The sequence below is a fragment of the Mastigoproctus giganteus genome, chromosome 1 (assembly GCF_048544385.1).
Source record: "Mastigoproctus giganteus isolate SK-2022 chromosome 1, ASM4854438v1, whole genome shotgun sequence".
Taxonomy (NCBI): Eukaryota; Metazoa; Arthropoda; class Arachnida; order Uropygi; family Thelyphonidae; genus Mastigoproctus; species Mastigoproctus giganteus.
The window spans coordinates 178068675-178094280 of NC_143575.1; the positions used below are offsets into that span (position 1 = coordinate 178068675).

The following is a 25606-nucleotide window of genomic DNA, read 5'->3' on the forward strand; positions in this document are numbered from 1 at the left end:
TTGTTTTACTAAGAACCTCTTTGGCCTGTACTGTAACACTTGCATTGGTGAGCTTAGTAGTCATTCTTGAATTTTATTCTTATTTCAAAATAATTTTTTTAAAATGAAAACCCCAAACACAAAAGGTATCAGAATCTATAGTACTTAGTACCTTGCATGAGTTGATAGTTGAGAAGATAGAAGATACTTATTAACATCAGACTTGAATTTCTGTAGTTTATAATATTCAGGAAATACATGTGAATGAAAGTTTTTCCAGAAAGAGAGGGAAGAGGAAATTACAGATGCCAATTTAAAAGAACAGTGCCTGTGGAAGTATCTCTAGAAAAGGCATGCAGTAGAAACAGAATGTCTATGAGACAGAGAGGGGAGCATATGCCAAGGGTTTCTCTTTTGATTCCTTTATTTCAATGAAACTTGGAAAACAAATTATTATCCAAAAACCTGTTCCTCTGTTGTGCACTAAGGAACAACATGTTTGGACTGGTTAGTAAGGTACATGGAGGAAAGCCATTATTGTACCGATCCACAAGAAAGGTGATAACCGGGACTGCAAGAACTACCGTGGCATCAGCCTCCTTTCCATCATCGGAAAGGTCTTTATGAAGATCATCCAGTCAAGACTGCAAAAACATCGCGAGCAAACCAGTCGAGAAGAACAGGCAGGATTTAGACCCGGGCGAGGATGCTGTGATCAAATCTTTGCCATTCGTCAGCTGATGGAGGAGAGGATCCGGTGTGGACAGCGAACCGTCATTGTTTTCATTGACTTCAAGTCTGCTTTCGACTGTGTTCACCGGCCTGCCTTATGGAAACTACTAGAGGTTGAACATGTACCTCGAAAAGTCATCACACTCCTCCAAACTGCATACAACGGTTTAACCAGCCAGGTGCGCATCCAGAACGATTTATCTGAGGAATTTACCATCCAAACTGGAGTCCGCCAAGGGGATGTAGCCTCCCCGTTGCTTTTCAACATCGTGGTCGACGCCATTATGAGGCAAGCATTCAGAAACAGACAGGGCATACAATATGACAAGGATCACTATGTGACTGACCTGATGTTTGCTGATGATAGTGCTATCCTTGCCGGTAACGACGCTGAAGCCACGGACATCCTCTACGACATTGCCCGCATTGCCCGGCCATACGGTTTGAAGATCAATGCTGGTAAGACAAAGGCCCTGACAACAGATGGGTCGCAAGCCACCATCTATCTCGAAGGCGTCCAGATCGAGCAAGTGCAGGACTTTAAATACCTTGGGTCGCTGGTCCAGGAGAAGAAAGTTGCATCCACCATGGAAATCCACAGCAGAATTGGACAGGCGGCCACTGCGTTCGCCTCGCTCAAATGGTGTCTGTGGAAGAGGACCAACATTTCCACAAAGACTAAAATCCGACTCTTCCGGACTTTGATCCTGCCCATTCTTCTTTACGGATCGGAAACATGGATTTGTCTCAAGTTAGATTTGAACAAACTTGAGGTATTCCAAATGCGATGCCTGCGGCAGATCTTGGGCATCTCTCTTCGCGACCGCATCACTAATGATACCATCCGCGCCAGATGCCAACAGCAACCAATCATTGCCGACCAAATCCAGAAGCGAAGGCTCAGATGGTTTGGCCATGTATGTAGAATGGGCACGAACAGAATACCATCCACACTCCTTTGGAGACAACGACCCACCCAATGGAGCATCCAACGGACCGCGCCTAGGAAAACGTGGGCCAAGCAAGTGGAAGATGACTTGAAGAGCCGACATCTCGACCTTAACCAGGCCAGGACTGAAGCCATGGATCGTAAGGTATGGAGGAACATCACAGAGCAAGTCCGAAACCCTGCGGCACCTACAGCAGCATACTGGTTGCGTGGCCAACCGCCTCCCCCAGCTGCCAGCTAAGGACCAAAGAAGAAGAAGAAGAAGTAAGGTACAGGACAAATGAATTAACAATGACTTATAAACCACAAAATTTCAATCACTGTGCATCCCCCACCCCACCTGCATTATTCACAAGAGAGTATTTTGTATTTCTTAGATAACCAAAAATATATCTGTACTTAGTATTGGGATTTCCTTTCTTGAATGCACAGATCCAGAAACTTGTCATTTCTGTGGGATATTGACCGTTTCACAAAATAGAACATTCTAAATCAGTGCTACTCAAAGTGTAGTCTGTGGACCGGTCTGCAAACTGTTTGTTACCAGTCCATGACGAATTGGAAATAAAAGAAACTGGTCCTTAACCACAAATAGTTTGAGAATCACTGTTCTTAATAATTTGCACAACAACTGGAAAAGAAACATAAAGATAATTTACAAAAAGTTCATCAGTTATATGCAAGTTATGGTACATCACAGTGTTAGCAGGCAACTTTAACTAGCTAGACATCAGTAATTAATCCTTCAAAAAAACTAAGTGGCCACAGTACTTTACTCTTAATGCCAATTTGTTTCTAACATTAAAAAAAAAAACATGTAAACAGTTTTTTAGGAAGAATTACTCTTCTGTTACTCTAGAAATAAGGAGTTGGAGAACACAATTTAGGATTTGAACATTTGATTTTGTCATTACATATTATTTTTGATGGGTTCTATGCATGACAAGCTTGCTTGCATAAAATCAGTGGATGCTTAAGGTTAGGGAGTTTTTGCTTCCAAAGCATTATTTGCTGACATCAACAAAACCCATGGTATGTTATTATTTGGTCCTTGAGGCTGTCACAGACATTCAAGTATGCCAAGCTGGGCTTCCTACCTGGGAGTCTAAAGTGCTGATGGAACTGATATTTGGGTGACACTCAAATTAAATGGACCTAAATCAGCAAAGTTCAGTCAGTCCATCACAGCCAAATCCTCTTCTCTTCTCTTCTCACGAATGTGAGACTGTTGTAGGATATAACTCCCATGTGCAATTCCAGAAATAATGGCACCTAGTATACCAGAGGTAACCACCCAGGTGTGAACCAATGTAAGCAGGGTCAAGGTGCGGTGCCCACACCACATAGAGGAATGCCACCCCTCTGTTTACCAGGTAATAATAGGTGGTTGATGACACATCAATTGGTGAAATGTCACTACTTTGCTTATTGGAGGCTTGAAGTGGTGGTATCCGTATTTAGTCTCCAGGGCAAAGCTCTGGCAACCTCCCCCCCTCTAATCTCTTTCATCATGAAGTATGATTGGTCTTTTTTTTTCAGCATTATCTTGTACTTGTTAAGTAATTCTGCCAGTCTCCTACTCTTAATATCATTAGTGCCAACATGTACAACAATATCACCCTTTGTGCCCTTAAATCTGCCCTACAACGTCATCAACCTTTGCCCCTGGCAGACATACCCTGGTCCTGTTCCATCTATCCTTTTTGCACAATATGTTCCATGTTTCCCTGACAATAGAGTCATTTACAACAACTAGTTCCTTTTGGGACCAACGCATTCAGCCTTTGGGGTTGCTGCTGTGTTAACGTGATGTTCAAGTGCAAGCTCTGGCATTGATGTGGGCAGCTGAGAGCTTGATGGGCCCCTCAATTTAAATCCTTCGAGGGCATCCACCCTGTCTTTCAAGCTCTCATATTAGCCCATAACAATGTCGAGATGGCGCCTGATTTCCTCGCACTCCTTACATCGCGCACATACAAAGACATTCCCCTTGGCAATATCATGTCCCGTTCCTGATGGCTCCATAAACATCAAACAGGCAATGCATTTCAATAGACTGTGATTCAGATGACAACCGCTCCCCCTCCCTCAGTTCTCTGAGCCACAGGACTTCCACTAGTTTGAGCCTTTTGCTTTGCTGCTCTGGTCTGAGTCATGATTTCAGTTTCACTTCTATAAGTCACGGTGGGGAGTATACATTGGTTCATTAGGCACAATATGGCCTTAGCTGCCCTTGTGCCACTAAACAACATATCAACCAACCAACATTGGTGCATTATTTTACTTCTCAGACAAATTGGGATATTGCTCCTCAGTATGTGACTATATGTCCTGAATGCTATCCATCCGAAATTTATTCTTCTCTTGAAATCCAGCCATTTATCATTATAGTTAATGACTTGTTCAAGATAAGTATATGAATCCACCTTTCCAATCTCTACTCCTTCAATGATATATCCCTTTCTGTGGCAAACTTGATCATCATTACTTTTGTGTTTTTAGTCATATTCATCTTTAGTCTGAAATCTTTACTAATTCTGCATAACTGATTAAGATTTTCCTCTAATTCTTCGGGATCATGGCTTATGATTACAATGTCATCTGCAAATCGTAAATGATTTAGATACTCTCCATTCACATTGGCTCCTTTCTGTGACCAGTCCAATCTTCTCAAAACTTCATCAAGGGCAGCAGTAAACAACTTTGGAGATATTGTCTCCTTGTCGAACTCCTTTCTCAATTTTAAATTTGCTACTGTCTTTATCTAGTCTAATAATGTTGGTAGCATTCTCATATATGGGGTGTCTATGCCTTGTCTTTCCAGTGCCTGAAACATTGCCTTATTCTGTATGGAATCAAATGCCAGGCATAATGGCGTGTTATATTCATTTGCTTTCTCCATTAGCTGTGATATTACATAAACTTGATCCATAGTTGAGAATCCTGTCCTAAAGCCAACTTGCTCTTTCGGTTGATTCTTATTAAGTATTCTTTCTAATTTGATAGCAATGATCCTTTTGAATGACTTGTAGATGTGGGACGGCAAGCTTTCTGATTTGTCTCCTTACTTATGCAGCAAAATTATGATTGCATTATTCCACTCCTTAGACATCACGCCTTTCCTAATGTATTTTGTGAAGTCTTGCCAGTTGTCATGTCTCTTCCTCCCAATTTTAAAAGTTTACAGTAACTTTCATCTTCATCCGAGGCTTTTTGATTCTTCAATTTCTTCATTGCATGTTCTACCTCGTCAGGAAGGCTATTGGGTATGTCGTATGTTGCAAATTTGTGATCCATCTTCCCCATTGCTGGCATCATTCCCTTGTTCCTTATATAATACTTTATAGTAGTATAATGCTATTTGAATTAAGTTTTCTCTGCTCTTTATAAGCACCATCACTATTCTTCAGATTTAGTATCATTTGTGTTTCTGTATTACTGCTCATGACTGCTGATTTAAGTCCTTTGTTTTCCCTTAACGCTTGTTCTACTTTCCTTGCGTTAAATCTTATGTCCTCTCTTAGTCTCTTTCTAATGGCTTTGCTAACTCAGTATACTCAATTTTGTCTTGTCAGTGTTTATCTTGCTCTTCATTTGTCCTCTTTGGTCCATTATGACAAGTGTTTCTTGATTACCTTTTTTCTTCTTTGGATTTCTTTTTACCTGCAGGTTTCTTGGGCTTTATCACTTTCAGAAAATTGTTGTATTCATCATCGATATCTTGTTCCTCTAAGGTCTTCTGAAGCTCAGACTTGTTCTTAAGTTCCAGTACATACTGCTTTTTTTCATCTTCTGTTATCTCAAAGACCTTCGTATTATTTACTCGAGTCAGTTTTTTTCCTTTCTTTTCTTACATCTATATCAAGTGTGCATCTTGCCATTCTATGGTCACTTCCATAGTAAGTAACATCGTTCACAATGTATCTTCTGTTAGTGAGGATGAAATCAGTTTCATTAGTTATTAATCCATTTCTGCTTTTCCATGTACACTTTCTGTTCACCCTTTTCTTGAAAAAAGTGTTCGTTACTGACATTCCTTGAGATTCTGCAAATTCCACAATTCTTTCATTTCTTTCACCAATTCCAAAATTTCCTGTAGTTTCCCTTTCTGCACTCTTTTGTTTCTTTCCAGCCATAGCATCGCAGTCCCCCATAATGATGGTGTAGTGAGTTTTTTGTTCATCTAGAAGTCTCAATTTTGGTGTACATTTCTTCATCCTCTTCTACATCATGGCTCGATGTTGGTGCATATATCATTATAATCTTTAGTTTGTACCTCCTAGAAATCCTGAGTTAGTAATCTTGACACCCTTGGTGATGTACTTTTGAATTCCAAAATGTTTTTTTTTATATCTTTATGGACTAAAAAGCCAACTCCACCTTCATTTCTTCTTGTTGTTTCAGCCAAGCTGATGATATTCCAATTCACATTTTCTAATTTCTTTTTCAGCTCTAATATTCTCTCTTCACTGGTGAGCAATCTTACATTTTAACAGGCCAAGTTCAGTTTCTGTGCATGGCAGCCTGGTCATACCCAGAGATTCTTATCACTCTCTGCTTCCACTCCGATCCTCACGCTGCTGTAAGAGGGAGAGTGAAAGCTGCTGGGGATTGTGGACCATTTGTTTCATCATGTTGTCATAAAGTTGTGGAAGGTTTGGTCTTTTTCTCTTCACACTGGCCAGGCATCTTGAAGAGAACCACTCTACACATTTGTTGCTACTAAAGTGACATAACAGGGCTTACCAATGAGGTGTGCATGAGTGGATTTTAGGGAGGCAGGCCAACTGGACTCCTCTTAAATCTTCTAAAATAGAAAGTTTATTGGATCCATCAGTGTTTTAGACTGAATGTCTGATAACACACAGAATGCCGGTTCCCCCCCCCCCCCCTAAGCACCATACTACAACCATCCTTCTTAAACTTGAATTTATGCTCCCTCATGTGTAGTCTCAGCAAGTGGAAGAATGCCATTAACACTCAGCTTACTTAATCCATTCAAGCTGTAAACACCTCAATCAGATCTTCCTGCAGGTATCTGGTCTCAACACTGCAGTTTGCAGAACTGAATCTGATTGCAATTCTCTGCACTCATTCCAGCAAATCTGCATCCTTCCTAAAGTGAGGCCTCCAGATCTATATACAGTACTCAAAATGCGGCCTAACCATATCCTTATTCAAAGGGATAATCACCTCCTTAGCGAATGTGTGTATTCATACACACATTTGCCATCAATTGATATTAAATAAACAAGATTTGTCACTATAAATTGTAGAGTGACATTCCTATTCCCAAGGTGTGCTCTCCCTTTATCACTGCAGCAACTGATGATGATGATGGGTTGGCATCGGTGTCAGGTGAAGCTATAGATTGTGAGACTGTATCTCTACTTTCCTCAGTAATATGGTAATCATGCTCCCTGAAACACACATACTGGGATAATAATTGAAATGTTGTCAGTCTGGTGAATAGTAACAGATGTGTCTTGTTGCCACTTGGCAGAGCCATCAGTCTTCCACTTTTGATGCCACCAGTTCTGAAAACATTTTTAAGTGCCTTCATTTATTCAATCTTTGATATCCATATATTTAGGCATTATAACCACAAAATTGATGATTTGCTATGTTGACCGTCCAGAATCTGATGACTCAGTGATCTGATCCTTTTCAAAGCCTGTCAGCAGTAGTTAACAATACGTTTCACATATCAAAAATGCACACAATTAGACATCGCTACTTTGTTGCCTGATAATGTTTATACATTTTTATAGTGCATTCAAATTCTAATGTCAGGGTGACACCTTACTGAACATTTCTACTGTGATGAACAGCTTAACATCTAATCATTTACCTCCATATACAGTTATGAATCCAAATTTTTAGATAAACTGGCCCATTCTTTCTAGGTGAGGATAATTTAAAATAAGAGCAGTGTAGGGCAAAAAGATTTTGCATAAATTTATTATATGCCTTTACCTGAATAGCATGCAATACATATTCCATCAAAAGCACAAAATTCTAATTCAGCTGTACTGATTCTCAATTTCATTCAACAAGGCCTTGAATGGGTTGAGCATGCTGAATTCAGATGGGATCCTTCCACTTGGTCAGATTACGAACCTAAGGGGGCATAAATTCAAATTAAGAAAAGACAGATTTAGAATAGATGTGCGGAAATTTGCCTTTAGCCAGCGGATGGTTAATTGCTGGAACAAACTTCCATCTGTCATTGTATAGGTTGAATAAATTTAAGGAGGAACTGGACAGGCATTTGGAGGGAATGGTGTGGTATTTTTTTTTTTTTTTAGCTGATGCTGCATAAGCTCATACACTTGCTTTCTTGCATCACATGCCACTACTACTACTACATAATTATGTGACTTTTTTAAAGCCTATAAAAGCCTATGAAGCCTATGAAGCTTATCAGCCAAAAAAAAAAAAAAACCCACACCAGCTGCCATTCCTTCTTAACAATTTGTCTAATTTTTCCTTAAATTTGTTCCAACTACACAAATCCACAACACCAGATGGAAGTTTGTTCCAACAGTCAACTACTTACAATTGAAGAAGGCAAATTTCTGCACATCTAATCTGCAACAATTCTTCCTTAATTTAAATGTATGCCCATTTATGGTTTTATCTGAGTAAAATGGATAAGATAGATTGTATTCATGTTGAGCTTATTCAAAGTCTTAAACACTGCAATAAGATTTCATAGGTACACAGTTTCCTTGAGGTGCAATTTGCAGAAATGAAGTCTTTTTTATTAGGAGTACCTTTCTCACTGCTCTCCTCTGCACCCAATTCAACATATCCTCTTCCTGACTAAAATGACATGTCCAACCTATAGGTTTGGACAAGTCATTGTGCAAATATTGCCTCGTACAATGAGATAATCATCTCCTTATCCCTGCTGGCAAAAATCCTTTATATCATTGGCAAAACCCTGTGAGTTGTCCTAACAATCCATCTGCACTGTTCAGAGAACTTCAGTCTGATTGCACCAAGAGCTACTCAAAGAACTTAATATCAAGGTAGACAAATTTGCTCAAACACCGAAGCAACCCCTTCCACCCTGGCATGCTCATGTTCCGGCATGTGACTTGTCCCTTAGAAATTGGGGAAAGTCAGACACTCCATCGTCTGTCTACCTGCAGCTTTATTCAGCACACTGAGCTGAACATTCTGACTTCGCGCCAGTTTACACAGACAGCTCGAAGTCGGAATCATATGTGGGATCTGCTGCTGTCTTTACAGACACCACTACATCGGAGCAGATTCCCTCTGAATGGAGCATATTTACTGCAGAGCTGCACGCTATAGAGTTAGCCTTGGATCACATTAGTGAATGCCAATACCAATGGTTCATTTTATATTCCGACTCTCTCAGCGTGTTACAGGCTTTAATAACTGTGAGATATAATTTTCATCCAGTTCTGTTTAGCATTCAGCAGAAGATTCACTTTCTCCATGAACGTGAATATGATATCCGCTTCTGCTGGATTCCCAGCCACATTGGGATTAGGGGAAATGATTTGGCTGACACTGCAGCCAAATCAGCAGTTCCCAATAATAATTGCTGCCTGTTAGTCCCCTATACAGACTACAGGCAAATAATACACCAAAAGATACATTCCCAATGGCAGGATTTGTGGAATCGACAGACTACGAATAAATTATATCGTATAAAGCCTGTAATTGAACCGGCAGTCTAGTCTGCGCAGGAATCGTAAAGAGGAAGTTGTTCTCGCCCGGACCCACATAGGACATAGCCATTTGACTCATTCATTTTTGCTGAGGGCTGATGACCCTCCTATGTGTGTGTCCCGTGGCACAATTTTAATGATCAGACACCTTTTAATTGACTGTCCAGATTTTAGCAGCACCCGTTTTACCGCTTTTAATCATCTGACTCCGCCTTATACACTCAGTCAGATTTTATCCGACAATCACAACGTGTCTGCTGTTTTTAGCTATTTTAAATCAATAGAGGTTTTTAATTGTATTTAAAATTTACATTTTTCTTTTATACATTTTATACATTGGTTATACATTTTGACATAGTGACCTAATTAATTAGGTCACTGAAAGTTTAAAAATTTTTTTTTATATGTCCTGTTCTTGGCGCATTATAGCCTTAGTAGCTAATGCGCCAATAAAATCAAAACAAACAAGCACAATTATCCAGAGGTTTCTTTCATTTTCTAATATCCTCAGTAATGTACCACACAGTTGGTCTGATATCTGCCCTCCATGTGCAGGTGTCAAGGTTAAACTTCAATTACTACTCAGCCCCTCTGCCAAATTTTAGTAGATCTTGTTGCAGTAGCATACCTCAATTATTGCCATTAACCATCCCACCATCCTTTGTATCATTTGCAAAATAGACATTAATCCTGATATATCTTCATAAGTATCATTAAATATTGAAAACAAATGGGACCAACGGTGAACTGTGGGAGTGCCACCAATAACATTATTCCAAGCAGTGAGTGGGTTCCTGTAGGTTTATTTTCATAAGGTTTATTTATAAAATTTATCCATTGAGAATAATAGAGGTGTGACCAGATAGGATGATAAGCAATGTCCTGAATGTCCCAAGAGCAATCCTGAGTGGGCTGTTGTACTGGTTTTGGGACATGCTAACAGATTTTTTCAAGAAGGGGACTGCATAATCTAATCTAGATCTGATCAAAGCTCACTATAGGTGGAGTGGAGTAGAGTATAGTGATCAGCTATACTCTACTCCACCTATAGCTCCCCCTGTCATGGTCAAGATGATTTTAAGTATGTTCAGCTTTTTTACAAGAGAGTTCGTGTTTGCAGTAAATGTTTCTGGAATGTCAATTTGGTGTGAGACATTATGCCTAAGAATTGGATATTGTTGTGATTGTGAGTAACAAAAATTTGGAAATTACTCCATGACAATTCTGCTGATTGTGCCACAGTAATTACTGAATATCTTTCTAAACACTGTAACTGCCTTACAGCATCCTTTTTTTATTCACCTGACCTTATATTGTAAATTTTCTGGTCCCCCTTGAACAGAAGAACTTGTTGAATTTTCTGGTGAAGCAGTAATACCTAAGGCAACATGCATCAGAGGAATTTTCAAACAAGTTAGTTGATGTAAACAGTGCATTACATTTCAGATGTGTTAGCAAATAGCAAAAAAAAACAAAAAGAAATGACTTTTACATGCAAATTGAGAACATTTCATTTCAGCGTATCTGCCACATTGCCCATTCATTCCTCCAGCCAATGCATGACAACAAACATAATATCAGTGATTCGGCTACAATATATGGTATGTGGATTGCCTATGTGATATGTATGAAAAAATAAGTAATAATTTCCACATTTCTATTGGTTCGATTATAATGAAATATGGTAAAAACTCAACAAATATAAAATTTCATGAAAACCTATTCGCTATGAGGCAAGATATTACAAACAGAGAGAGAGAGAGAGAGAGGAGAGATGTACAAGGTGACGACAATAGGTGTATTATGCATTTGTGCTAATACACCTAAAAAGAACTTCTAAGAGGTGTTTTTACAGTTATGTGTAACTAATAAAAAAATGTAAGTTATTCTGTAAATATTATATGTGTAAATAAAAATTCATTCCAGGAACTTTTTTTTGATCCTGCTTTACAACTTGCACTCAATAGTTAACTCTTAAAGTCGATGTGAACGTGCAGACTCTCATAAATTATGCTTAACTAGTTTAATAAAATTTAAAGGTTACACTAGGAAAATTCCTCGAACATTAATTCGAGCACATGAGAGACAAATGTTTTGGAGCCTCTCTAGACTCCTCTTAAATTAAATGTTAGAAAATTTTAAGAATCCAAAAAAAAACTGGTATAAAAACTTATGAACTGTGTAAAATTAGGAATGACCAATTGAGGTCCAGACGAGTAAAGATTAACTAGGATGCTTGATTCTAAGCAGCTTAGTTTCTTTGGAAAGAGTTGCCTGTACTCTTTCCAAAGAAATGAAAAATCCATCATATGCCAACTTAGCACTTTCTTGGCACTCTCCATCTGATTAATGATCACCAATAATGGATTCTATCAGAGTCAGTCCACTTGTGATGTAACATGGCTTATCCTATACATCTTTTGATAAATTCCTCGGAAAGTTTGGTGTAGTTTCCTCCTTTTTATCGAGGCTTTTGTTTGTTTGGCATAGGTTTTATTTTATTGCCTGTTTTTTGCAATTAGTTAACCGATTTTCTGACCAGATACTGAATGTGATGACATATGACAATGTTTTCTAACCTCTTAACTAATGCTAAAGCTTCTCAAGGTTCTTTTCTTTTTTTTTTGATTGCTCTTTCATTCCCACACATTAATGACATTTCCCCCAGTGACCTCAAATTCTGTGTGCAGTTTTGTCGATGATAGTGCACCTCATTCTACCTTGCTCTGCACAAATAGCTATAATCATGAATATCCACCACCAGTTCCTTAAATGCTGGTGAACTGAGTAATAGACACAGAAATAAGTTACCATATACCAGGACTTTTCAAACTTTTTTCTGTTGTGAAACCATTTCAAAATCTCACACAGAATCCTTATATTTATAAACGGTAATATTTAACCAATTAAAAATCAATACACATGTATATAAATGAAATAAAAAATCAATACTAGAAAATTAATGGAACATTTGCTAAATGTCTGGGATCACCTTTTTTCTGAAACCCCAAAGTTCTACAGAACACTTTGAAAATTGCTGCTCTAGACAGTTCTGAATCATTGATTTTTCTTAATCCATGTTAAAATATTTTGATTATCTTAAAAACCTCTATTCTGGATTTTTCTGTGATCTGCCTTTCTTTCATTAAAATAATATTAATAATAAAGAAGCACAACAAATGTTATAAAATCGCATGTCTTCATTAAAAATCTGTGCACTATGGTAACCAACTCCCCTTCCAAAAAAAAATCAAGTCTAATTTATACTTTGCTTGTTGTGGGTATAAGGCAAATTGCTTTGGTGCAGTATCAAGGCAATTTGCAAAGGTGGCATATTTTCTGTTGTGAGTATTAAGATTATTGCATTTACCAGGCACTGTAAATCCTGTTGTGTATGGCGGGGGGGGATGAGAGGATGAGAATGGTCTACTTTTCATAACTTTAATGACAAAAGAACAAGTATAATATAACATAATGATGTATAGGACAATTTAATATTCATTATAAACCAAGAAAATCCAACCAGAAAGTCATCTTCATGATAACTGGTATCATTCATTCACTACAAGAACCATTGCACTCTTAGAAAGTTCCATCCAGCATTGGGTATGCATAGTTTCCATTGTAGGACATCCCGTAGACAATTTTTTTCCCTCTCAGTTCAGCGTTTTAATGTAGGATTTTTCTTTTCTTAACGTTAAATCTGTGCTCAGTAAATGTAAAATTTATCCCAAATTATGAAATTCTGCAATCCATGTTGTTATTACCTGAAATTCTATACAGAGTATCTGATGGATGTATGATCCTCCATAACAGTACAGTGGTTTGTTACTTGTTTGGAGAGGTCAGAGTTTGAATCCCGTTGGAGACTGCGAGAATTCTTAAAGGCTTTTTCAGTAGGGCATTTAGTTATTTCTGAACTTATTTCTGAAGAATGAGCAGGGTTTCTTTTCTGTGAGTTATTCCAGGTTTTGTTTTAGCCTGCTCAGCATGCAAATTGGCCTGTGAACACACACATTATGACTTTAATGCAAATGCACTATATAAATAATAACAATCACGAATGTGCATTTATAGACATAACAAAAATGGAATAATAAGGAAGAAAGCAAGCTGTGAATTTCAAATTATTAGTTTACTCTTTATTAAAATAAACTATATAAATGAGAGCTTACATATGCTCAATTTTTCCTACGTTCTATTAATATTTTGGAAATAAACAAGGAATTACCTTTTATTCAGTGCATAGGATTTCTTCTTTCCCAAATCTCCTTATACGAATAAAATAAAAAATGATACTTAAAACAAATTTACATAATTAAATTAATTTAAAACTCATAATGTATTCCTCACTATTGATACACGGACAGTTCAACACCCCAGGATCACAGCGGAGAACCCCACCCTGACCCCAGAAATATACCCCCCCTTTCTTCAGTGAAGGAAGACATTTTTTTTCATAAACGCAAAATTACAATACAAATAAAATGCTATTAAATTAAGATGAAAGTACAATAAAACCATGCAATTAAAATTCCTCACTGGAATATCAATAAACTACTATTAAAATATGATGAGACAAAATAATTAAAAGATTCCACCCTAAGACTTTTCGACTATTGTCATGTCCAAATGGGTAGAATGAAACTAATGAAACAGGGGTATGTTGGGAATCCTATAAATAGGAGATTAGTCTTTGGTACGCATGTATTCGAAAGTCCACGAATCAGATATGAGAAATGGTTGAAGAATGTTGATAGAGTTTTTTTGTATTTTCATTTCTAAAGTCTCAGCAATCAATAACTTTGTATAATTATATTGAATACTTAAAATTTTGGCTTCATTAAACAGGAATGTATGGTTTTCATTTATCTCATGGAATGCTAGTTACGATGAGTTCGCACGTGATGCACGAACTGATGCTTCATGTTGCCTAACCCTAGAGTTTAAAATACATCTGGTGGATCCAATGTAAGATGAATCACAATCCTTGCAAGAAATGTGGTAGACAAGGTCATGTGTTAGTCCGGAAGTTGATAATACCGTGTGATTTTTAAGTGTGGCATATAATTTACGGACCGGTTTTGCTGCTATTTGCATTTCAGTACCTCTGAAGAGGTTGATAATTTGTCTGTTTCAGTATTCAATATATGCCATCGAAATAAAATATTTTTTACTAATCTTGTCATTATGTCTGTTATTGATTATTTTGTCTTCCACTTCTAATTTAGTGCTGTTGATAGAGGTAATCGGGTATCCTCTATTTAAGAATCTATTTGTCAGTTCTTCTATTTCTATCTGTAGGGCACGTTGTGTGGAAGAATATTTGAATGCATTTAAGCACCGGTTTAGAACTGACGAATAGGTTCTTAAATAGAGGATACCTGATTACCTCTATCAATAGCATTAAATTAGAAGTGGAAGACAAAATAATCAATAACAGACATAATGACAGGATTAGTAAAAAATATTTTATTTCAATGCCGTATGTTGAACACTGGTACAGACATTATCAACCTCTTCAGAGGTACTGAAATGCAAATAGTAACAAAACCGGTCCGTAAATTATATGCCACACTTAAAAATCACATGGTATTATCAACTTCCAGACTAACACATGACCTTGTCTACCACATTTCTTGCAAGGATTGTGATTCGTCTTACATTGGATCCACCAGATGTATTTTAAACTCTAGGTTAGGCAACATGAAGCATCAGTTCGTGCATCACGTGCGAACGCATCGGAACTAGCATTCCATGCGATAAATGAAAACCATACATTCCTGTTTAATGAAGCCAAAATTTTAAGTATTCAACATAATTATACAAAGTTATTGATTGCTGAGACTTTAGAAATGAAAATACAAAAAAACTCTATCAACGTTCTCAACCATTTCTTCATATCTGATTCGTGGACTTTCGAATACATGCGTACCAAAGACTAATCTCCTATTTATAAGATTCCCAACATACCCCTGTTTTGTTAGTTTCATTCTACCCTGTGGACATGACAATAGTCAGTCTTAGTCTGCTTAAGGGTGGAATCTTTTAATTATTTTGTCTCATCATATTTTAATAGTAATTTATTGATATTCCACTGAGGAATTTTAATTGCATGGTTTTATTGTACTATTCATCTTATTTTAATAGCATTTTATTTGTATTGTAATTTTGCGTTTATGAAAAAAATGTCTTCCTTCACTGAAGGAAGGGTGGGTATAATATTTCTGGGGTCAGGGTGGGGTTCTCCGCTGTGATCCTAGGGTGTTGGACTGTCCGTGTGTCAATAGTGAGGAATACATTATTAGTTTTAAATTAATTTAATTATGTAAATTTGTTTTAAGTATCATTTCGTATTTTCTTCATATAAGGAGATTTGGGAAAGAAGAAATCCTACGCACTGAATAAAAGGTAATTCCTTGTTTATTTCCAAAATATAAAAATAAATGCATGACTTAATATTTGATTATATTTAATGTTATTTTTTTGTTTATATTTAATACTCTTCATTAAAGTAAATTACAAAATAAATGCATCACTTGATATTTCTTTATTTTATGTCTAACTGATTTTTTTTAAAGGCACATATGTGGTGTATCAAAAGCCAAGGTAGTTGTTGATCGTGCAGGAGACGAACGAAATCCAGATGCTCCAAAACGAATAACGATTAGAGGTACTCGTGACCAAATTGCCATGGCAATAGGAATGATTGATGAGAAGGTGGCAGAGGAAGAAGTTTTCCGACAGAAACAGTTTTCTAGTGTAAAGAGTCCAGTAAGATATAAAGGCAAACTTATGTGTATTGAAAACTCATATGTTTCCATTGAAGTGTGTATATTTTGTTTAATATGAATTTTTTATAAACAAAATAAGCTTATTAGTTAAAAATTTAGTAATTAATATTTGAAATAGAGGATAAGTGAATAATAACATCAGCAGTTTTGCCAAAACTAGATTAATATTTTTTCATGTTTTATAATTTTCTTAATTTGCTGGTGCATGCATTTTAAACTACGAATTTAGATGTAATCAGGTTTTCTTATAAAGAAATTTTCTGTTTATACTCTTCGGCGACCACATCAGTTCAGAAGACACTTAACTCATCCCACGGTGTCATTCATGCTTAAGAATGGGAATCTTTATGTTCCCACTAGAAGGGTGCCTCCGTAGCCAGGTGGGCAGGAGCACCAGTGCGTAGCACAGTCTTCTTGATTAGACTGAGGTTTGAGCCCGTGACTACCAAATAAGGAGGATGTGGAAAGGTCAGGGAATGACCACCACATATCCTCGGAACAATATGGCCTTAGTTGCTAATGCTCCTAAAACCAAATAACAACATCCCACTAGAAACATCTTCCTGACCTTTAATTCACCGTCTCATAATGAGGTCAAAGCTGGCTATATTAATGTTATTTCATTGTCTGGTGCATCCAGACAATTAATACAGCCAGCTTTTAATTAATTGTCTCAAATCCTTTAAGGTGCTTTAAGTGCAAACGACCAGGACACTACATGTTCAGCTGCAAAACCCACCTGCATTAACTGTCAAGGAGAGCACTGTGCTTACTCTGTGCGCTGAGCACTGTGCGAACATGCCAGTGGAAAGAAGAAAAGAAATTCAAAGACTTAGGGAAGAGCTGAACATATATCAGGAGGCAAGAAAAGTTGTGAAACCCATGAACAAATATACCTATGCTTAGAAGGTAGCAGGGAGATGTTCCATTGGAACCGAAACAAATGACTATTCCACGAAAAAAAGTCATTCACTCCTATAGTGCTACCTATTAACCTCACAAAAATGAACACAGAAAGATCAATCAGCAGCCACTCCCATATTGATGCTCCACCAGTAACAAAAGAAATTGCTATAGAAAAGAACAAAAAACTCCCTAGTGTTCCAGAAAAAAAATGGATGTTAAGGTGATGGAAGTGCCAGATGATTCAGTCTTGGAACGCTTTGTGGAGGAAGAAATGGACATAGTGTTATTTACAGTGTGGCTCTGGGGGTGCCCCCCAAATCCACATCAAGCAATCTGATGAATACAAAACTCTGTAAAGGCCAGGTTTGTGTAGGCTAGTGAGTATTCGTGTGGGGTTGTGTTGGTTATGTTGTTCATTCGGCCTCAGTCTAAAGGCCTGTGTTTTCACGCAAAATTCTCTAGTTTACCATCCAGCCATCAGGAGGCAGGGCAGGCAGTAGGGAGTATGAAAGCACTGGCGGCGGGGCAAACCCTGTGGTAGGGAGACAGGGAGAGCCCAGTAAAAGAAGAAAAAAAGAAAGCAGGTAGTAGTGAGGAAATGGGAGGGGGTAAAAGTGGTAGGAAAACAGAGGAATGCAGTAGTGAAGGCCTGTCTGAGTGAAAGAGGGGGGGCAGGATGCCCATCCTGCTCTTGGGGTGGGAATTGACAGATGGTAGTGGGATTATTCACTCCCAAGTTGGAAGGGAGGGGGGGAATGAGAGAGCAACCAACCCAAGTGATAGGAGTGAAAGTTCATAGGGAAAGGGATCCCTATGTTGGAGCACATTTTTGCTGCTCATTCCCAATTCATAATAAGTCCAGTTGGCCAGTATCTGCATCCCACACCCCATTGGCTAAGTAGCTATACCGTGGTGTCTGCTAGGGTAGGAGGGATACCATACTGGTCCTTCTGCCCACTAGTCATTCCAGGTGGGGGAAACATTCAATTCTTCCACTCAATCTTCATTCATGCACTGCTCTCATTATGGTTTTATAGATTTTTTTTCTTACATTTTATACTGATTTTATATGATTTTTTTTTTTAAATTTATATATATATATATATATATATATATATATATATATATGAGTTAAGTTAATAATGGTAAGAGTTTTTTAAAGGTAAAATATGATATACTAGCTTATCAGGTAAACCATAAACCATGGCGGGTACCCAACGTGACCTGGAAAAAATCAATCTATGCCATGATTTTTTCCAGGTCACGTTGGGTACCCGCCATGGTTTATGGTTTACCTGATAAGCTAGTATATCATATTTTACCTTTAAAAAACTCTTACCATTATTAACTTAACTCATATTCATACAGACCGATGTAATGTTTAATCGTCCTAGATGGCATTAATTGGTTATGTGACTACTTAATATTTATTATAACATTTAATATTTGCTTTGTTATACTTGGAAATATATATATATATATATATCACCCCCTCCATCTTCTTTCTCACACATAGGGAGAGAATGCAACAGTGTGTTATGTAGCTTAATATACTAATACATAAACTAAGATGAAGTAGATTAGGGAAGCCAAGACTAGGTGCTAGTAAATTATTAACTGTAACATTGTGTTTTTTCTCTCACACAATTACACTCATATTCATTCCTCTGGCTTTCATTTCATTTGCGTGGCTCTTTCTTTCTGTGTTGCACTCTCTGGGCACCTTAACTTATTATTATTCTTCAGTTGAGGTGCACCCTAGTTGCAATTTTTGCCAAACAGAGGAGAATGCAGTGAATGGGTTGGAGGTACCTCTGGTGGTTTCCCGCAGCTGTGCTGTGCTGTATGCTCTGTACAGTAAAACAGTATCTGTGGAAGCCAGAAGTGTGAGTAGTGTGTTGTTTTATTAAGTGTAGTATGTTCGTGTCAAATGGCACCTGGGATTTCTCCCAACTCCGCTTTATTAAGTGTAGTATTTGGTATGTTGAGAGTTTAGTGGCTTCTGGGATTTCTCTCATCTCCGTGGTGTTCTCTGTATCGAGTGACAGTACCCTGTCAAGCCAGAGGTTTAAAGTGTGTGGATCGTATATAGTGTAGTCTGTTGTGCCCATTGTTCATCTGGCTTATTGGCCATCGGGCCCCTGATGGGACCTGACATTGCCCATACTGCACCACGTGGAGGCTAGCCAGGTGTTACCAGTGAGGAATCAGTACTCTGGCAGGTCCTGCCATCTACTTTCCTCAGATTTCAGTGGCTAGGACCTTAAAAAAAAAAAAAAAAAAAATTGCTTTAATCGCTGTTGGTGCTTTTGTTTGGTCATAGAGATTTGCCTTAAGAGCGAGAAGGGATTGTACGCTGGATGAGTTTTATTTTTGGCCGGAAAGGGTCAGGCAAGCAATTTTGGTGTAGTTACAATTTTGACATGTGGGGCTGTGCGCTGTGAAGGTAGACAGATTTGGGTGGGGAGAAGGAAAGCTGGAGGGCAGAAAAAGAAGAAAGGGACCGATAGAGAAGGTGGCCCCCAAATGTTCAGTGGGCATGCCCATGCCACACCAGAGGAAAAGTGGGTTTTGCAGGGAGAGGAGGGGACAGGGGTGTCCCCCTGCCGGGAAAAGGAGATAAAGCAGGCCCGGAAAGGTGTCGGACTTGGGTCGCCATTTGGCTAGTTGGCAGCAAAGCTGCAATCGAAGTCGTTCACTTTGACTCTCCAGGTGATGGACTTAGTCTCGGCAGGGGCCAGGATGCGTCACCTGCACGTGACAGGCCAGCTACATCTAGGTCCCAGTGTTTGATCGCATCCAGTTAGGACTCAGTTGCTGTAGGTTGTCCCCACCACATGTGTTCAAGTCCTGTAGTCACTCAGCTGGCCGTCAATGGCCAGTTGTGTTCTTTGTGTCCATCGGTGGTCCAAAGTCTGAAGTTTGTTTCAGGGTGGTGGAAGTGCTCTTTGCCTCGTGAAGAGATTTTGAGCGAAAAGTGTGAAAGCCTTATAGTTTTCTTCTTCCTCCACCACTATGTCCTGATTTCTAAGGATGGAGCGAAGTTTGGTAAGCAGCAGGCCACGGAGGTCTTCATATATATTACATTCGTTATGTCCGAGATTCCAAAATCGTGTAGCTTCTTCCTGAAGAAGCCATGCCCTGTCAGCAGGTAAGTGGTATGAAGTCCAGGAGAGTACCAGGTCGGGGAAATAGGGTAAACACGTCCAATGTCTTATATGAAGCTTCTAGTTATGCGGCCTTTAGTGGAGTCATTCCACCGATTCCGCCACACTGTTCTCATGTAGTCTGTAAGACGTCTTTTTTCCTGTGGTCTAGTCAGAGTTGGGTCCGTAGTGTATCCCAAATGTGTGATTACCCTTCCTTTGGCTTGTTGGTGCAGCAGCCCACGGCCGACAATCTCCAAGTGCAGAGGGAGACATCCTGCAAGGACCTGAAGAGTGTGGGTGCTCACCGTGAAGCATGCTCTGGTTGTTGTGAGGAGAATTATAATCCAGTGCCGGGATGAAGAATGCCTTGTAGAGGATGGCAAGCGCCCTCTTCTTCAGGTCTCAGTCTCTGCATGTAACTCTAGCAAATAGGCCGGAATATTTCCTGAATTTTTACTCTTAGGTAACTAAGATATGGTGTAAAGTTGAGGTGTCTATCAAGGATAATGCCAAGATACTTGACTTCTGTTTGGAGTTTAATGGTTGTTCCATTTATCTTGATCTGGGGAGACCTCCTGTGATCAAGGGAGCCCTTGAGGAGTATTGAATGTGTTTTTTCCGGTGAGATGTTCAGTAGGTTCCCATTGGCCCATCCTTGCAGAACAGAAATGGCATGATTTGCATGGGTCTCCAGCTGTGGCCTGCTTAGCCTGCAGCATCAGTATAAGATCATCGACGTATGCCTGCATTCTTAAATTAGGGATTTCCATATTGACAAACTCATCCAGCACAAGAGTCCACAGAAGGGGCCCCAGAACTGATCCCTGGGGGCAGCCTCTGTGGACCTGCCTGGAGAGAGTGGCAAAGGGAGTAGTCACTGTAATTCTTCTATCATTCAAGTATGATCTAAGGCAGCAGAACAGGTTGCCTGGAATTTGGGTGTGCCGAAGTCTGGCCAGGATTCTTGGCCACCAGAGAGAATCAAAAGCGCCAGCAAAGTCTATTGATATGAGGAAAAAATACTTCATGTTGCAGTTTTTTGCTGCCTCAATTATGTTTTCCAAAGCGTCTGCCACTGAGCGTCCTCTTCTGAAGCCGAACTGGTTCGGCGACATCATGTTCGCTTCCTGGAAGTGTCTCTAATCTATGGTATAGAAGCCGCACAAAAAGTTTGCTCAAGGTAGAAAGCAAAGCTGTGTGTGTGTGTGTGTGTGTGTGTGTGTGTCGGGGTGGTTCCCAGGCATATGCCCATCTCCGCCTAAATCATTCAAGTAACAGAAAAACTGTAAAATGGGCCTGATATTTAGCTAAGAAATTGAAAATCCAAAACAAGAAAAATTTTGAGATGGTTACTAATTTTAAACAAAATGTCGAAAAATAATAATTGAAATTTTGTATAGAAAAGATTAAAATGTATTATAGAAATGTTTATGTGTGTTGTTTATGTCAGGTCACTTTGCCATCAGGAAGCAGCTGACATCTACAGCTGCTAACTGATGCCCGTCCTCGGCACGTGGAGCCAGACCTGCTTCGCCTAATATAAGCTGTAGTGACTAAGCACAAACCCGTACCCAAGAGAGGGAGTGCAAAAACTCCTGGGTGCCAGCTTTCCTGGTCTTAGGCCGCCCAAACCCAAGAGTCAAGGGGGGGGAACCACTGTAGTGGTACATGTTGAGGGTCTGTATGATGTTGGCTTATCCTGGGGTTTGGTTGAATTCTTAAGTATAAGTCTTATTCTGGTATCTTCTCTACTGCCTTTTTGAGCATCTCTGGGTTCAATCCTGTCATCACCAGGAACTTTCCTGTTTTTGATGTTTGCTGCTGCTATGCTCAGCTCCATGATTGTAAAGGGGGCTCAACTGCCATGGTACAATAAGAGGAGTTTTCTTCATAGAGTTTTTTCTGTTCCTCAGTCTGGAGTTCAGTTTGAGGTAGGAACATGTGGTCTAATATGTTGTCAATTGATGATTTCCAGGTTCTGGTATAACTTCCCGGTGCAGTTTCAGTGGCTGTAATCACTTCCCCTCTTGGGAGCTTGTTAATGACAACTCCATAAACAATTCCCCATGTGTCAGCAGTGCCATTTGCACTGACCAGAGTTTCCCATGTTTCTTTTTTCTTCTGCTTAATCTTGGCCGTGTAGTTATTTCTTGCCTCACGATACCTCTGCCTTAGCTCGTCCACCTCCGCCTGTGGCCAGGTTCTGCGTGCTTGTTGGAATGCTTTTCGGGCTCTGTTTGGTCTGTGTCTGCGGTCAGTTAGTTCTGGTGACCACCGGGGAACAGCCCTGGGGAATAGTGTAGTGTGGGGTTGTGTTTTCATTTAGCTTTTTGGCACAGGCCCCCCCTGATGGGACTGCACGTTGTCCACCACCAACCTCTCGGGGGGGGGGGGTAGCCAGGCAGTTCCTAAATCTCTTGGTGGTCTCTGCCAGAGTCACCTGAGCTTCTTGACAGACAAAAAAAAAAAAAAGAAGAGAGAAAAAGAGAGAGTAGGAAAATGAGGATATAGTTGAGGGGAAGAAAAGAGGGAGATAGGATGAGCCTTGGACGACAGCAAAGGTATCCCCAGGTGAAATGGAGATGCCTCCATCAAGCGAGAGCAGAAGGGGAACAAAAGTGACAGTGCAATGGAGCACTGTGTGGGTAAGTCCAAGTGACGTTTAGATTTCTGCTTCTTGAACAGGTCCTGGGCGAAGTGGGTGAAGGCAATATAGCCTTCTTTGTTTTCCAGTTGTTTGTTTGTTTGTTTGTTTGTTATTTGGTTTTTAGGAGCATTAGCAACTAAGGCCATATTGCTCCGGGATATGCAGTGGTCATTCCTCGACCTTTCCGCATACTCCGTATTTGGTGGTGACGGGCTCGAACCCCGGTCTAATCAAGAAGCGTGTGCTACGCACTGCTGCTCCTTCCCACCTGGCTACGGAGGCGCACTTGTTTTCCAGTACTTGGTGCTCAAGGTTGTTTGGAGGATAGTGTATTCTTGGGAGTAGAGTGCATCTTATATCCTCGTAGATGTCACAATCATACACAAGACGGTCCCAATTTTCAGGGCAGCTACAACAGCACATGGGGTCATTGATGATACCCAGCGCTTCCAATTTTCCTTTGGTTTATCCGTGGCCAGTAAGGAATGAGACATACAGGTAAGGCGAGAACCATGAAGGTGATTCTGGGTAGGTTCTGGAAATTTCAGGGATGATTTTTTTAGTGATATTTCCTTTAGTAGAATTAGTCCATCTTGACTGCCAAGCCTGCATCAAGTGTTGTGTCAGCTGTTTTTTCTCTGCATTGGTATTGTTGGCACGATCAGTTGTGAATCCAAGGCACGTGGTGGATCTCCCCTTGGAAAGACTGTACCAGCAGCCCATGTCTGACAATCTCGAAGTCCATTGGAAGTGCCTCTGCAGAGCATGGGTGCTGATGGTGCAACAGGCCCTTTCAGTGGTAAGAAGGATGGCTCATTGCATTGTTTCTAGTTTCTGCCTGTTTACAGCCCTAATAGCTTTGTGAAACCAGACCTTGGATCCATAGCTGATAATGGGCACAAAGACAGCTCCATAGTAAAGAAAGAGGGCACGCTTTTTTAGGCCCCAATCTTGTGAAATTTTATTTACTAGTGCAGTATAGTTGCAAATTTTCTTTGTAAGATAGGTCAGGTGCAGAGTGAAGGAGAGATTTCTATTCAATATAATGCCAAGATATTTTAGCTCTGAGGACAGTCAAATAGCCCTTTTCTGTATCTTTATTTGTGGTGGTCTTGTGGGATGGAGCATCCCTTTCAGTAGTAGGGAGTTTGGTTTTGCAGATGAGATCTGTAGGTAGTTATGATCAGCCCATTCTTGTAGGGTGACGAGCCCTGTTTGCTATTTTTCTAATTGTTGTCTGGAGTCTGCTGCCAGGGTAAGGACCAGATCATCTGCATATGACTGGGAAGCAACATCTTGTAGGTTCATGGTTAGAAAACAGTCTAGTACTATATTCCATAGGATGGCTCCAGGACTGAACCCTGCGGGGCATCCTTTGTGGACTTGTCAGGAAACCGAGTTGAATGGTGCTTCAACTGTTATGCTTCTTTTTGAGTGATAGTCCTTGATACAACAATAGAGGTTTTGTGGCATGTTGGCTGTATGAAGTCTGCTTAAGACATTTGGCCACCAAAGTGAGTCAAGCACCCCGGCAAAATCGATTGAGATCATCAGGAAATATTTTTTGGTGGAGTTTCTTGCAGCAAAGATGGTGCTTTCCAGTGCATCTACAGTGAGAAGCCCTCTTTAAATCCATGTTGGTTTGGTGATTGTAGGCCTGCATTGTTATTGTGGGTGACTATTCTGTTATGCAGTAGGTGCTCAAAAAATTTATTAAAAACTGAAAGAAGTGCTATGGGCACTTCTTTCAGTTTTTAATAAACTGTATGAGTTTGGCTGGTCCTGTGGCTTGTTTGGATTTTTCAGGATGAGACATACATTGGCTTCTTTCCAGGCAGATGGGAAGCTGCCAGTGTTGTAGCTGTGGCTAAACAGTTTTAGTATGTGATCTGGGATGTATTCTACCACTTTCTTTATTATTTTGGGCTCTAGTCCAGTCCAGGCATCTTGGTAGTTGCAAGTCAGTTCTTCCAGAGTGAAGGAAGGTTAGGTCCGTTGAGTTGAGTATGCTTTATTTTCATGGTAGAGCTGAGCTGGGTGGTTGGGGTGGCCATCTGCTTGAAAATAGAGCAGAGGATATTATTATTGTGTTTTGCCAGGTTGTTGTCATTGTGCCATCTGGTAATTTACTTGTTGGGATTACTTCACCCCTGCAGAGTTTGTTGGTAGTCACTTTGTAGACTCTCTTCCCCCCCCAGGGATCCAAGCTGCCCATTGTGAAAGTGAGGCCCTCCCATGATTTCTTAATTCTCTTCTGAATGAGAGCAGTGTATTTGTTTTGCACTCTTCTATATTGTTGTTGCTGGAGCACCCCCGCCTTAGGCTAGGTCGTATGGGCCCGCTGGAGTGTCTTCCTTTTGTGATTGACCTCACATCTAACCATCCAACTCTGGGCACCACCAAGGCACAGTGCCCAGCATAGGGTTCTTCATTACAGGCAGCCGTAATCGGGTTTGTGATTTTGCATTGATGCTGATCAGGTCCTATCTGACTTGGGCCTTCCAGTTGAAGTCTCCTTGCCTGAGCCACAGCACTTCATGGAATTTTTTGAACGGAAGCTTGTGAAAGCTTTATAATTAATTATTTTCTTCTATTATAAATAAGTGTTCTTGTACCCTGGGTAGGAGGCCTAATTTCTGCTATTAATTGGGTTCTTGGTATGTCATAAATTATACATTTGTAAAGAATGTGTGCCCAGTCTTCACTCTCACTACAGGTACAGTTTGGGTCATCAGACGGCCCTA

The 25606-nt window shown here is 39.7% G+C and overlaps 1 protein-coding gene across 1 annotated transcript in view; it reads left to right on the forward strand.

Moving 5' to 3' along the window:
* LOC150091326 (tudor and KH domain-containing protein homolog) overlaps window positions 1–25606 on the forward strand; it is a 68506-nt gene that overhangs the window by 23805 nt on the left and 19095 nt on the right. Inside the window, exon 3 of the mRNA XM_090389997.1 lies at window positions 15948–16140. Within this exon, the coding sequence (XP_090246123.1) occupies window positions 15948–16140 (193 nt within the window). The remainder of the gene's footprint in view (window positions 1–15947; window positions 16141–25606) is intronic.